Source organism: Geotrypetes seraphini, chromosome 9 (assembly GCF_902459505.1).
Source record: "Geotrypetes seraphini chromosome 9, aGeoSer1.1, whole genome shotgun sequence".
In the NCBI taxonomy this organism is placed as follows: Eukaryota; Metazoa; Chordata; class Amphibia; order Gymnophiona; family Dermophiidae; genus Geotrypetes; species Geotrypetes seraphini.
This window is the reverse complement of record NC_047092.1, coordinates 1,559,911-1,573,532: the sequence shown is the minus strand read 5'-3', so window position 1 is coordinate 1,573,532 and position 13,622 is coordinate 1,559,911. Positions and strand designations below refer to the sequence as shown.

General features: G+C 42.3%; 1 protein-coding gene across 1 annotated transcript in view; it reads left to right on the top strand.

Annotated features, from left to right (window-relative positions):
- PCLO (piccolo presynaptic cytomatrix protein) overlaps positions 1 to 13,622 on the top strand; it is a 283,861-nt gene that overhangs the window by 210,383 nt on the left and 59,856 nt on the right. Inside the window, exon 18 of the mRNA XM_033958826.1 lies at positions 2,807 to 2,833. Coding sequence (XP_033814717.1) covers positions 2,807 to 2,833 — 27 coding nt within the window. The remainder of the gene's footprint in view (positions 1 to 2,806; positions 2,834 to 13,622) is intronic.

Sequence of the window (13,622 nt, the reverse complement as noted above, 5' to 3'; positions counted from 1 at the left end):
CTTGGACACACAAAGTCAGAGGCGTGAAGAAGTACAAGTTTTATTCACAGCATGCATGCTGGACCCCTGAGCTCCAAGCTGGCTCAGAAGTGCCGAAACCAGGAAATTACAGAGATATTTATTCATTTTTTTGGCTATAAAACTGAATTCTAGAAAAAGCTTTTCACGTGTTACTTTTCTTAACACTCATTGGTTCTAAGCTCACACTAGCAGGTCACTAGCAGGACACCTATCTAACTCTAACAGTTAAATGTACAGAAGGGCAGGGTACATCATGGCTCAAACTCTTATCTATTCAGCTTACAATGTGGTAAGGTAGGGACATACATTTTAGGCAGATGCAGTCAATAGATTATACACTGTTTTCAGCTATGTAGGCCAGAGCAATATTTTAAACAACAGTTAACTATTTCATGACCCTACATAACCAGCGCTGGTTAGAGAATTCAGGTGGTAAGGCATCTGTTCCTTAATTTAGACATGATTCTATATTGGACACTGGTATGTGATTGACCGACATCCTATACAGAATCAGGCCTAGAATGTATGGCCTTCTCCAACTAAATTTACTGCAGACTTGTGGAAATCATATCCTGCTTTCAGGTAGACTTTCTTTCTGAAGACTGCACAGAATCTGTTAATTACTATAATAATTAATCTGTTTCAGTGATACTTTATAGCTTTTCTCCTGTCTTTTGGATTAGTGGTTTCCCTTTGCAAGGACTTTTCCCTCCTCTGTGGGTTTCTCTCCCCCACAGACTATCCCAAAGGAGAAACTTTGCTACAAGTCTTTTTGCTATCAAGCTCAAGATTGTTTCTCTCTCTCTCTTCATCTTCTTGGGCTGTAACTCATGTTCTTTGTGGCTTTTTTCTCCTTAGGATCAATATTCTAAAAAAAAACATACAGAAAACAGCACAGGCTATCTGGCTAAGTGCTGCTCACTAGGATTTTCAGAGGCGGTATCCAGATAGTGCCTCTAAATATCGTTCCAGCTCCACTATTGGGGGCAATGGGGGCTAGAGTAAGGCCTGCTTGCTCCTGAGCCTTGCAGCAGCCTCAGGAAATGACTGCTGAGACCTCTCACGACTGCCTTGCAGTACTTGTATAGAGATCGTAGCAGACATTTTCCTGAGGCTGCCACAAGGGGCAGGAGCAAGTAGGCCTCATTCTTTCCCCCATCTCTTCCTCTCACCCCCCCCCCCCCCCAGACCACTAGGGAGCTACGAGAGACTCTAAAGAGCTTGCAATCTAATTATGTCAGAGAAACAGGACAAAAAAGTGACTTTGCACGCTGCTCAGGTAGGGCATTGCAAAGGGAATGATGAGATGGATAGGGAAAGCCTAGACATTTCGTGCTGGTGGCTGGACATGGTCCGTCTTGAATATCTGGGCTTAATTCTGCCCACAGCTGTTAGCTTTATAAGTCACTGACCACTGTGCTATGAATATCTACCCTGACCCGTTTGTGTTTCTGTAGTCAGACAGAGAGGTGAATAAAACCTCTGATTTCACATCCACTTCACAACAGCTGCTACTTAAAACTCAAGGGAGGCTTCTCATAAGACAAAAGCTTCAGAAAACCCATGGCCTAGAGGTCTCTGCTTATATCAACAGCTGTAGCAAATGGTCTAAACCTTCTCAAAACAGGCCTCACCTTATTTCACTAGGTTAATTATTTTATCCTTCCTTTGGATACTTGAACTTTTGACTCTTTTGCTAGATTTGCTTACTTTTTCCAGACCAGAACAAAGGAATATCCATACTGGGTCAGACCAAAGATCCGTCAAGCCAAGTATCCTGTTTCTAACAGTGGTCCCAAGTACCTGACTGAATCCCAAGAAACAGCAAAATGTCATGCAAACAAGCCGAGGGATAAAGTCTTTCAGTGGTCCTATATTTTGTGAATGTTAAACTTTTTCAGCTATTTCGTTCCAAATCCTCTGTACCCTCTTTTTCTGTAGACCTTAAATATCTGTTCAGACTATAATACATACTTTCTCCTCTTTTCCTTAATATTGTCCCTTTTACAATATTTAATATTTGTCAAAATGCCAATGCTTCATGCCCTTTAACCAGCAGGACCAAAACAAATTTGAGAAGAGTGATATTCTCCAGTCACCCGAGTTGGTCACTTTTGGGCACAGGATGTTAGGTGTGATGAGTTCATCTGACCCAGCTTTAGCAGATCTTACATTCTGGTCTCCTGCTGATAAAAACTATCTTGGTCTGACCCAGTTTGACAACATTTTGATCTCATGGTTTTGGAAGGTTAACAATTTTGCTTATGGATGTGGAGTGCACAATGTTGTCTTAACAAGCTAATGAAAATCAGAAAGAGAAATATTGAAGAAGTAATTTAATGTAAGCAGATATGGAGAATAATAAATGCATGAAAACAGTGTGGGTGTGGAGAATATTTGCTTGCTGGGAAGTGTTTTTCCTCTCGATGAATGAGTTAAGGGCGAAGTGTTCATTCTAGAGATGGGCCAATCCAATCTCATCACCATTGATTTCTGGGTGCTTTTATTTTCAGAGGTGGGTGTTATGATCACAGCCAATGAGTCACCAAATAATGGTTGATTGACTCATCTCTAGCTCTTGCTAGTCTCTGATTGTGATTTTGAACTTGGGTTAGTCTCGTATCGCTGCTTTTTTCTGTTAATGTCTACTGTACCAGACTCTGCAGCTCTAGCTTGACTTGTTTGTTGATTATTCACCTGTTGGGTCTTCTGTCTCTGTCCCCTCCTGCTTCTTCTCCCTTCACGTCTCTGTCCAATGCACTGTGTCATCCCTGGGTCCTTGCAGCCAAGTCATGGTTGTCCAGAATGCAAGGTACAGTTTCCCATCTTTTGATTTTATTCTTTGAAATTTGAGCTGTGCTTTGTGTGTGATTAAATGTGATGTTCTCTTTTTCTTTCTAAATATCTCTGGTGTGCGTAAAGTCAAGCTGTAGTCATGATATTTGGTTTGCTTTCTTCTTGTGACATGAAAATCTGACTTAATCGGGTGCTTTTAAATATCCCATCTGCTCCTATCATTTGTTTGAGATAAAAAGAAAGATACGTTCAGCAGAAAATTAAGTCAAGGTGCAGCGTTGTCAGCTCATGCTCATGCAGCAGATTGAAATCACACAGTGATCTCAGTAGAAAGAAAAGGAGTTTCAAATCCCCACTCAGTTGACATGTGATCCCATACGAGAAAGCAAGTGCCTTCATATTGCACTGAACTTCTAGATTCCTGACCTTATACAGTACCGTAACGTGGAGCTGTTAGAACATAAGAATTACTGCTGCTGGGTCAGACCAGTGGTCCATCGTGCCCAGCAGTCCACTCACACAGTGGCCCTCTGGTCAAAGACCAGCGCTCTAACTGAGACTAACCCTACCTGCGTACGTTCTGGTTCAGCAGGAACTCGTCTAACTTTGTCTTGAATCCCTGGAGGGTGTTTTCCCCTATGACAGACTCCGGAAGAGTGTTCCAATTTTCTCAGCTCAAAAATTACATTACATTTCCAGACCACAAAACCTTGTGGATCGATGCGGTTCACAAAAATAGAAAACTGAACATTCCCAGTGGACTACAAAGTAGACATCAATCAATTCAATTCTCTAGAAATTTTACAAACAAGACTGATGTTCTTGTCATGCCGTCATTTCCTGTGCTATTTACGGAAATGATCAGCTTTTTTTTTTTTTTTGAGGGGGGAGTTTTTGTTTTGGGATCAATGTCAGTGTCTGCTCTCTTTTGGAAAGCGTTCACACTGATTTCAAAGACTGTACATTGTTCACTAAAGAAATGCACACTGGTTACTATAACACACACTTTTTCTTCTTTTGCACGGCTTACACTTTCACAATAGTTCATAGTCACACACACTATGAAGAAAGGACGCACCCTCTTTGCAAATAGTGTACACTTTTTGTGATAATTGCATGCTCACCCTGAAGAGTTTGTATGATTGACCAGTGACATGTCTAGGACTGTACAGCCTCAAGTGGAAATCTGAGCCTAATACCAGAACATCACACAAAAGCAAAAGTAGGAACAACTCAATATCAAAGAAACACACTCTACTTTTTCTTTTTATTCTTATCTTTGTATCATGGTTATTTGGCGTTCCTTTCCTTTTTAATTGATGTACACCACACTGATGTTATAATCAAAGAGCACTATAAAAATACAAATAAATATAATAATAGCTTTATTTATATCCCGTCATACCTTTTCAGTTCAAGACGGTGTACAACAAGAGGTGTTGTAAGGACAGTGAGGTAACATCAGTTAGAATTGGGGAGGGGTGATGAGGTGGCATAAGGAAGGAGGAAGGGGTGTGTAAGATGAGGTAGGTGTCACGCAGATTTGGAGGATCAGGTAAATTTGTGGGTTTCTAGTGATTTTCTGAAAAAGTGGTATGTTAGAGAGTTCAGGATTAGGTCACTTAAGGTGTTGTTCCAGACCCCTGCTTGAAACATAAGAAGGCTGAGTCACTCTACAAATAGGCATCCACAAATAGCTGATCTTTATGGGGGTGTGAGGGGGGTCAGTGAACACTGGGGGAGTGTGTGTGGGGGGGTCTTTACTTTGTGGTTATCTGGTCACTTTGGCTACCTTTTTGGCACTTATTCCTGTTTTTACATCATCTAACTCACGTTTAATTTTCATCCAGGATGTCTAGTAAAACATTCAATTATCGCTGCAGGCCGACTAAATCTAGGATGGCCCCCATCCTGCCCACATACTCCTCCACATACGCCACTTTCAGTTTTGGGTGCAGAGCGGCATTCAGAGGCATAAAAAGTCCCATGACGTGTCCAGGAAGTTGGTTTAATTATCGGCACTCGGGCGGGTTTTTAGATGTGTTTAAGTTTTGATTAGAAGCCCCATAGATTTTAATGCTCTTATGGTACCTCAGATAAGACAAAGATGACTCTAATAAAGCAATAATATCCATGCTTAATTTTGTTGTCTGATAAAATAACTGTGCAAAAATGTTAGAAATTTTTCTGCTATCCTTTACCTATAGGCATGAAAAGACTAAAGAGGGAAGACTGTATTGCTAGGAAATTAAACTTAATTTAAACTGATCATGAAAGTAACCTGGGGTTAACCCATTTAAAATTTTATAAAGAAAACAATAAATCTTGTAGAGTATTTTTGCTTCAACAGGTAACCAATGAGATTGCAAAAAAAAAAAAAAAAGGAAGAAATCCTATTTAATTGTTTTCATTGAGAAATTAGTCGCAAGGCCTCTCGTATTTTGAATTGTCTGTAATGTTTTGTTAATTTTCGAAGGGTACCCTAAATATGGCTCCAGAAAAAGGAGGATGGATTGAGGCATCTGGGTTTTACTTCCATTGAAAGTAGTAGAAGTAAAATCCTCCTTTTTCTGGAGCCATATAGTGACATTACCCCCTACTCTCCCTGGTCTGGTATCTCTCCATTCACCTCTCCCTGACACCAGACCTGGATCTGGCATCTATCCAGCTCCCCTTCACTCACTGGTCCTCAAAATGCTGCACATCACTGGCAGAGGCTGCTATGTAAGTGGCTTCTCTCTGGTTGGTAAAGCCTTTCCTCTACAAGTCCCGCCTCAATGATGCTACTTCCTGTGGCTGGGATATGCAGAGGAAAGACTTAGGGCTCCTTTTACTAAGGTGCGCTAGCATTTTTAGCGCACGCTACAATGCCCTGCACTCTAACCCCGCGCTACATGGAAAATACAAACGCAAGCTCTATGGAGGCGTTAGCGTCTACCGTGCGCTAAAACCATTAGCGCACCTTAGAGAAAGGAGCCCTTAGCCAGCCAGAAAAAGGCAGCGTTCAACACATACACCATTTGGAGGACTAGTGAGGGGAGGGGAGGGGAGGGCAGCTAGACAGATGCCGAGTCTGAGTGCGAAGGCGGAGGAATAGTGAGAGAGGGTGGGACAACTTCAGGTGACTTCAGTCCTGAGCATTTCCCCATGCTCATTCAACAGTAGCTCTTGGCAGCCTCTGCTAATTACAACACATGGAAAAATGATGAAATTCCATGATTTTTTTCTGTCCTTTACAATGAATGTATATCTTGAAATCCAGCTTCTCTCTTCATAGAAATCCCTGTTCATTTTCACCCCCCTGTTCTAAATATACTTAGAAATTCTGTAATTCACATATTAGCACATGTGGGCTGTGATTAAAATAAAATGTGCATAAAACCATTTGAAAATCATCTTATTTAAAGCAATTTATATATAAATATGCTGCTGTGTTTCTGTTTGTGGGAGGCAGTAACAGATTTAAATCCATGGAAATGTTAATCTATTCTGACTGCTCTATCTTCCACTCAAATTTAGTTTAGTAATCAGGTTTACAGAGATTGTTTTCTGGATATTATTCTCTTTATTGTACTGTTATATATTGTACTGTTATATTATAAACTTGGGGACCTGTGTACTAACCTCCAAAAATACCCATTTCTTCATAAGATGATCTTTTGGTTCGTTTGCATCCATTTCTTAGACTTTGCTGCAACTAAAAAATTCACACATTCTGAGCTGTGGCAATACTTGAGAGCTTTTTTCTGGGGTGAATTTCTCTTTTGCAAAATTAAAGGGTCCTCCAGCCCAAACGAAAGGCCTCCTGGATCACCTCCTCGGGGGGGGGGGGGGGGGGAATTCCACTCCTTAGTGACCAAGTAGGACCAAGAGCCTCCTGCATATCCCCAGCCTAGAGCTAACATGAAAACATGTCTAACCATATGTGTGGTCTTTGACAGATTATTTGATATAAACTGAAGGGAAGTTTTATAAGTCAGTGATTAAAGAACTTGATTGTTAAGCTACCCTTGTTTTCAGTGTCTTTTTCGTACCCCAATAGAAAAGCACAGCTAAAAATTTGAGAAACTGTCAAGGAAGATTTTGATATAATATAGATTCACAGTGGGATTCTGCTTGGTTTTAATATATTCAATCTGTTCAGACATATAAAATAAGACAGGAGAGCTTTCTCAGAATTTACTACTGCCAAACAATATGGGAATTCCCAGAAAAGCACAACCCAAATTTGTTCTTCGGAAAGGGGGTCTTTTCCTGAGGGTTCCATGTCCATTGTCTACCCTTGAAATGCCCTCCTCCACCCAAAATAAATACTGTGCAGTTAGAAACATAGAAACATAGAAACATAGAAATTGACGGCAGAAAAGGGCCATAGCCCATCGAGTCTGCCCATACCAATGATTCACTCCCTGATTCTTACTCTCCTAGAGATCCCACATGAATATCCCATTTTCTCTTGAATTCTAACACGCTGCTGGCCTCAATCACCCGCTGAGGCAGCTCGTTCCAATGATCGACCACCCTTTCGGTGAAGAAGTACTTCCTAGCATCACCTCGAAATTTCCCTCCCCTGATTTTTAGCGAGTGTCCTCTGGTTACCGAGGGCCCTGTAAGACTGAAGATATCATCTTTCACCTCTATACGCCCAGTAATATACTTAAAGGTCTCAATCATGTCCCCTCTCTCTCTTCGCTCCTCCAGTGAGTACATTCGCAGTTTTTTTAACCTTTCTTCATACGTGAGATCCTTGAGCCCCAAGACCATCTTGGTAGCCATTCGCTGAACCGACTCAATTCTCAACACATCTTTTCGGTAGTGTGGTCTCCAGAATTGAACACAATATTCGAGATGAGGTCTCACCATGGATCTGTACAGTGGCATTATGACTTCAGGTTTTCTGCTGACAAAACCCCTACGGATACAGCCCATCATTTGTCTTGCCTTGGACGAAGCCTTCTCCACTTGATTGGCAGCCTTCATGTCGTCGCTAATGATCACTCCTAAATCCCGTTCCACCGTGGTCCTGGACAAGGTTTCACCATTTAGTGTGTAAGTTCTGTGTGGATTTTTTTTGCCTAGGTGCATTACTTTACATTTTTTAGCATTAAAGCCTAGCTGCCAAGTTGATGACCACTGTTCAAGCTTTTTTAGGTCCTGCGTCATAAAGTCAGGCACACTGCTTTTATTAACTATGTTGCATAGTTTGGCATCGTCGGCAAACAGTGATACTTTTCCTCTAAGTCCTAGGGTCAAATCTCCTATGAATAAATTGAATAGAATCGGCCCTAAGACGGAGCCCTGAGGTACTCCACTCATCACTGCTGACGTTTTGGAGGGGGTACCGTTTACCTACCATCTAGCCAATCCCTTACCCATGTAGTGAATGTATCTCCTAATCCCATCGATTTTAGTTTGTTCAACAGCCTGCGGTGTGGGACGCTATCAAAAGCTTTGCTGAAGTCCAAATATATCACGTCAAGGGACTCACCGGCATCCAGATGATTGGTCACCCAATCAAAGAAGTCAATCAGATTAGATTGGCAGGACCTTCCCCTGGTAAATCCGTGTTGATGAGGATCACGTAAATTTTCTTCGTCTAGAATTTTGTCAAGTTCCTGTTTGATCAGTGTTTCCATGAGTTTGCACACTATGGATGTGAGACTCACCGGTCTATAATTTCCTGTCTCTGTTCTGCAGCCCTTTTTGTGGAGTGGAATTACGTTAGCTGTTTTCCAGTCTAGGGGTACTTTTCCCGTGCGCATGGAAAGATTGAAGAGTACGGATAGTGGTTCAGCCAGAACTTCACTCAGCTCTCTGAGTACCCTGGGGTGTAGATTGTCTGGCCCCATGGCTTTGTCTACTTTGAGTCTTGAAAGTTCGTGGTAGACGCTACTAGGTGTAAACTCGTAATCACGAAACAGGTCATTTTGGCTATCTCTTATTTGCAGTTGTGGACCATTTCCCGGTGCTTCACAGGTGAATACTGAGCAAAAGTATTCGTTTAGCAGTTCTGCCTTGGCAATATCAGATTCTGCGTAGTTTCCATCTGATTGCCTAAGGCGTTCTATTCCATTTTTGTTTCTCTTCCTGTCGCTAATGTACCTAAAGAAGGATTTGTCCCCTTTTTTAATGTTCCGTGCTAGATCTTCCTCTGTTTGAAGTATAGAAATTAAAAAAAACAAACTATTACCAAACACTTTACTGCATCCTGCATTCGAGGGGGAGAGTGTGGCACAGTGGTCAAAGCCATACCCTCAGCACCCTGAGGTTGTGGGTTCAAACTCACACTGCTCCATGTGACATAAGAACATAAGAACATAAGCAGTGCCTCCGCCGGGTCAGACCACAGGTCCATCCTGCCCAGCAGTCCGCTCCCGCGGTGGCCCACACAGGTCACGACCTGTCTGAATCACCAGAAGGGGCCCCCTTGCCACCTTGGTTTCTCATTGAAGTCCTATCTTCCCATCGAAGTCCTAACCCTCCGGTCTTGCACATGCACGACCTGGTTGGCTTTCTATACTTATTACCTGGTTAGCCTTCTATACTTGTGTTACATCCCAGCTCCTCCCTCAGTATCCCACGATCCCTTTATCCCTCAGGAATCCATCCAATCCCTGTTTGAATCCTTGTACCGTACTCTGCCTGATCACTTCCTCCGGTAGCGCATTCCAAGTGTCCACGACCCTTTGGGTGAAAAAAAACTTCCTTGCATTTGTTTTGAACCTATCTCCCTTCAGTTTCTCCGAATGTCCCCTTGTACTTGTTGTCCCCTTCAGTCTGAAGAATCTGTCCCTATCCACCCTCTCTATGCCCCTCATGATCTTGAAGGTCTCTATCATATCTCCCCTGAGCCTCCTTTTTTCCAGAGAGAAGAGCCCCAGCCTATTCAACCTCTCGGCGTATGGGCAGTGTTCCAGCCCTTTTACCAGTTTTGTTGCTCTCCTTTGGACTCTCTCAAGTACTGCCATGTCTTTCTTGAGGTATGGCGACCAATACTGAACGCAGTATTCCAGATGTGACCCTGTGCAAGTCACTTAATTCCCCCATTGCCCCAGGGGAAAATACTTTAGTACCTGAATAAATTCATGTAAAATCATTTTGAGCTCCCTTGGAAGAACAATATAGAAAATTAAATAAAATTTTACTACAATATGCACTTAGCATCGTTTTGTAAAAATGCTCCTGTAATCTATTCTAGTCATTTTGTCTAAATCTATTTTTATTTCATTTCTTTAAAGGATAATAAAATTCAGCAATTATTACCATCATTGGAGTGAAGCCATTTCTGGGCTGTTAGATGATGGCAGATAAAGGCCAAATGGCCCATCCAGTCTGCCCATCCGCAGTAACCATTATCTCTTCCTCTCTCTCTGAGATCCCATGTGCCTATCCCAGGCTTTCTTGAATTCACAGACAGTCTCTGCCTCCACCACCTCTTCTGGGAGACTGTTTCTCGCATCTACCACCCTTTCTGTAAAAAAGTATTTCCTTTGATCACTTCTGAGTCTGTCACCTCTTAACTTCATGCCCTTTCATTCCAGAGCTTCCTTTCATGCCACATAGGTATTTAAACGTCTCTATCATACTTCCCTTTCCTTCAAAGTATACAGTACATATTGAGATCTTTCCCGCCTTTACTCCAAAGTATACATATAGAGATCTGTGCCTATATGCCTTATGATGAAGACCACACACCATTTTAGTAGATTTCCTCTTGACCAACTCCATCCTTTTTATATTTTTTTGAAGGTGTGGCCTCCAGAATTGTACACAGTATTCTAAATGAGGTCTCACCAAAATCTTATACAGGGGCATCAATACCTCCTATTTCCTACTGGCCATACCTTTCCCTATGCAACCTAGCATCCTTCTAGCTTTCGCCGTCACCTTTTCAACCTGTTTGGTCTCTTTAAGATCATCACGTACTATCACTCCCAAGTCCCACTCTTCCATTGTGCACATAAGTTCTTCTCCCCCTAAACTGTACAGTTCCCTCGGGTATTTGCAGCCCAAATGCATGACTTTGCATTTCTTAGCAGGGCCGCCATCAGGGCAGTACTACCGGTCCTGCATTCAGGGGCCCGGAGCTGACAGGGGGCCCGGGCTCCCCCAGGGTCCTAGGCAGTGTTCTAAGGCAGGGGCGCCAGTAGCTCGCCAAGGCAAAGTGAGTCGATCACCCAGGACTCACTTTGTCTTGGCGATCTAATCTATCGGGCCGATCAGTCTTCCTCTCCCCGACGTCAATTCTGCAGTCGGAGAGGAAGTTCGGGCCAGCCAATCACTGCCTGGCTGGGCGGAACTTCCTCTCCAACGGCAGAATTGACGTCGGGGAGAGGAAGACTGATCGGCCCGAAGCAGGGAGAGCATGCGTCGGCGTCGGCTTCGGCTTTGGGGCCTGTTATCCATTGGTGGGTCCTGTTCCCCGATGGCAGCGGCAGTGGCAGTGACTTGGGGAACGGCAGGGAGAAAGAAAGAAATGGGGCAGGCAGGGAAACAGAAGGAAAGAAGAGAAACAGAAAAAAAGAAAGAAAGGTCAGGGAGAGAGGAAGAAAAAGTTGGGAGAGGAAGCATACAGGCTGATAGAAAGGAAGAAAGATTGGATGCACAGTCAGAAGAAGAAAGTAAACCAGAGACTCATGAAATCACCAAAGATAGGAAAAATGATTTTATTTTAAATTTAGCAAAGTGGAGGCAGTATTACCACAGTTTTCAAAGGAATTTGCCCAAATAACTTAATAGTTAACTGGGTAAATTCCCAGAGATGAAAACTTCCCTTCACTGCACAGTTCTGAATTTATATCTGCTGTCTATATTTTACAATATGGTCCCCTTTTACTAAACCGCAATAGTGGTTTTTAGCGCAGGGAGCCTATGAGCGTCAAGAGCAGTGCTGGGCATTCAGCGCAGCTCCCTGCGCTAATAACTGCTATTGTGGTTTAATAAAAAGGATGGGGGGTATATTTGTCTATTTTTGTATGGTTGTTACTGAGGTGACAATGCATAGAGTCATCTGCCTTGACCTCTTTGAAAAAAACCCAGAATAGGAATGATAATTAACATTTTCTCAGCGTATAGTGTGCTTTGTGTTTTTTAATTTTATTGTTGGTAGATCATTTTGACTTGGTCATTTTAAAGTAGCTCACAAGCTCAAAAAGTTTGGGCACCTCTGAGCTAGAGCGTTGAAACTGTGTATTTCTATTTTATCCCCCCTTTTACAAAACTGTGGAGCATTTTTTAGCGCCAGCCGTGGTGGTAGCAGCTCTGAGTGTCAGAGCTGTTACCACCGTGGCTAAAATCCACACTACAGTTTTGTAAAAGGGGGAGGGGTTAGTTTGTGATGACATATTCCATACTAGGCGAAGGTGTTTTCTGTGTTCTGTGTGTTCGAAAGACATGGTTTTCTGTTAGGATTGACGGTGTAGGATTGATCTGTGCTGGTCTGGCTTGTTTAGTTTTACAATGGGTGTATTGATGTACTACTCACTGCAATATGTAAGATGCTGCCTTTTCTAGGTACTCATGTGTGACGTGTGGTTTGTTACTAAAAATCATGTTTTTCTTACAGATGGGGGGGGGGGGGTGCCAAAAAATGATGGGCCCCGGGTGTTACATATGCTACATACGCCACTGTATGTAAAGATACCAGAAAGCTGGCGTAGTAAAAACTTTAAGTAAATTGTTATTCTTCTAAGTTTTGAGTATTTAACCCTCCCACAATCTCACGGGCACTCGTTTCAAGTTTCAAGTTTATTGAGATTTTGATTTAAACGCAATATCAAATATTTTCAATGCGTATAACAAAAATAAATTTGGGGAAATAAATAAAACCATTTGAACAATAAACATACAAACATATCCATAAATGATTAAAATTACATAAGGAGTACAAGGATAAACTACATTTGTTTAAAAATGCATTCTCCGCGCCTGCTCATAAATTTGTTGACTGGAAGGATCCAGCAATGTGGCCAGATGTCATTCAGGACAAAGACAGAGAAAGAATTGTGCAACTTGGATTAATGATGGAAGATGATTTAAAGCAAAAGGCACAGTCTATGAGTAAAGATCTTGACGGACATTCTTTTTATGAATATCTCCTCTATGCCAAATCACCCAATGGACGTGAGAAGATTTTAAGGGACTGGCTTATGTGGAGCATTAGCAGAAAAGTATGTGTGTATTCGGCCCATGGAAGAAGGGGGAGGGGGGTTCGGGGGGGAAGGGGTGCGTGGGGGGCCCAATAGGATTGCTCAATAAGGGGCCCAGAAATTTCTGATGGCGGCCCTGTTTCTTAGCATTAAATTTTAGCTGCAAAATTTCAGACCATTCTTCAAGCTTCATCAGGTCTTTCTTCATGTTATTCAAACCATCCGGCATGTCTACTCTATTGTAGATTTTGGTATTATCTGCAAAGATGCAAATCTTACCCAACGACCCTTCAGCAATATCATTTATAAAAATGTTAAAAAGAACAGACCCAATAACAGAACCTTTAGGCACACCACTGGTAACATCCCTTTCCTCAGAGCGATCTCCATTGACCACTACCCTCTTGTCGCCTTTCACTCAACCAGTTCCTGACCCAGTTTATAACTATGGAGCCCATCCCGAGGGCAGTCAGTTTATTTATTAGAAGTCTGTGTGGAACACTATCAAAGGCTTTGCTAAAATCTAAATACACCACATCTAGCGCACATCCTCTATTCAATTCTCTGGTCACCTAGTCAAAGAAATTGCTCAGATTTGTCTGACAAGACCTACCTGTAGTGAATCCATGTTGCTTCCAGTCCTGTAATCCACAGGAT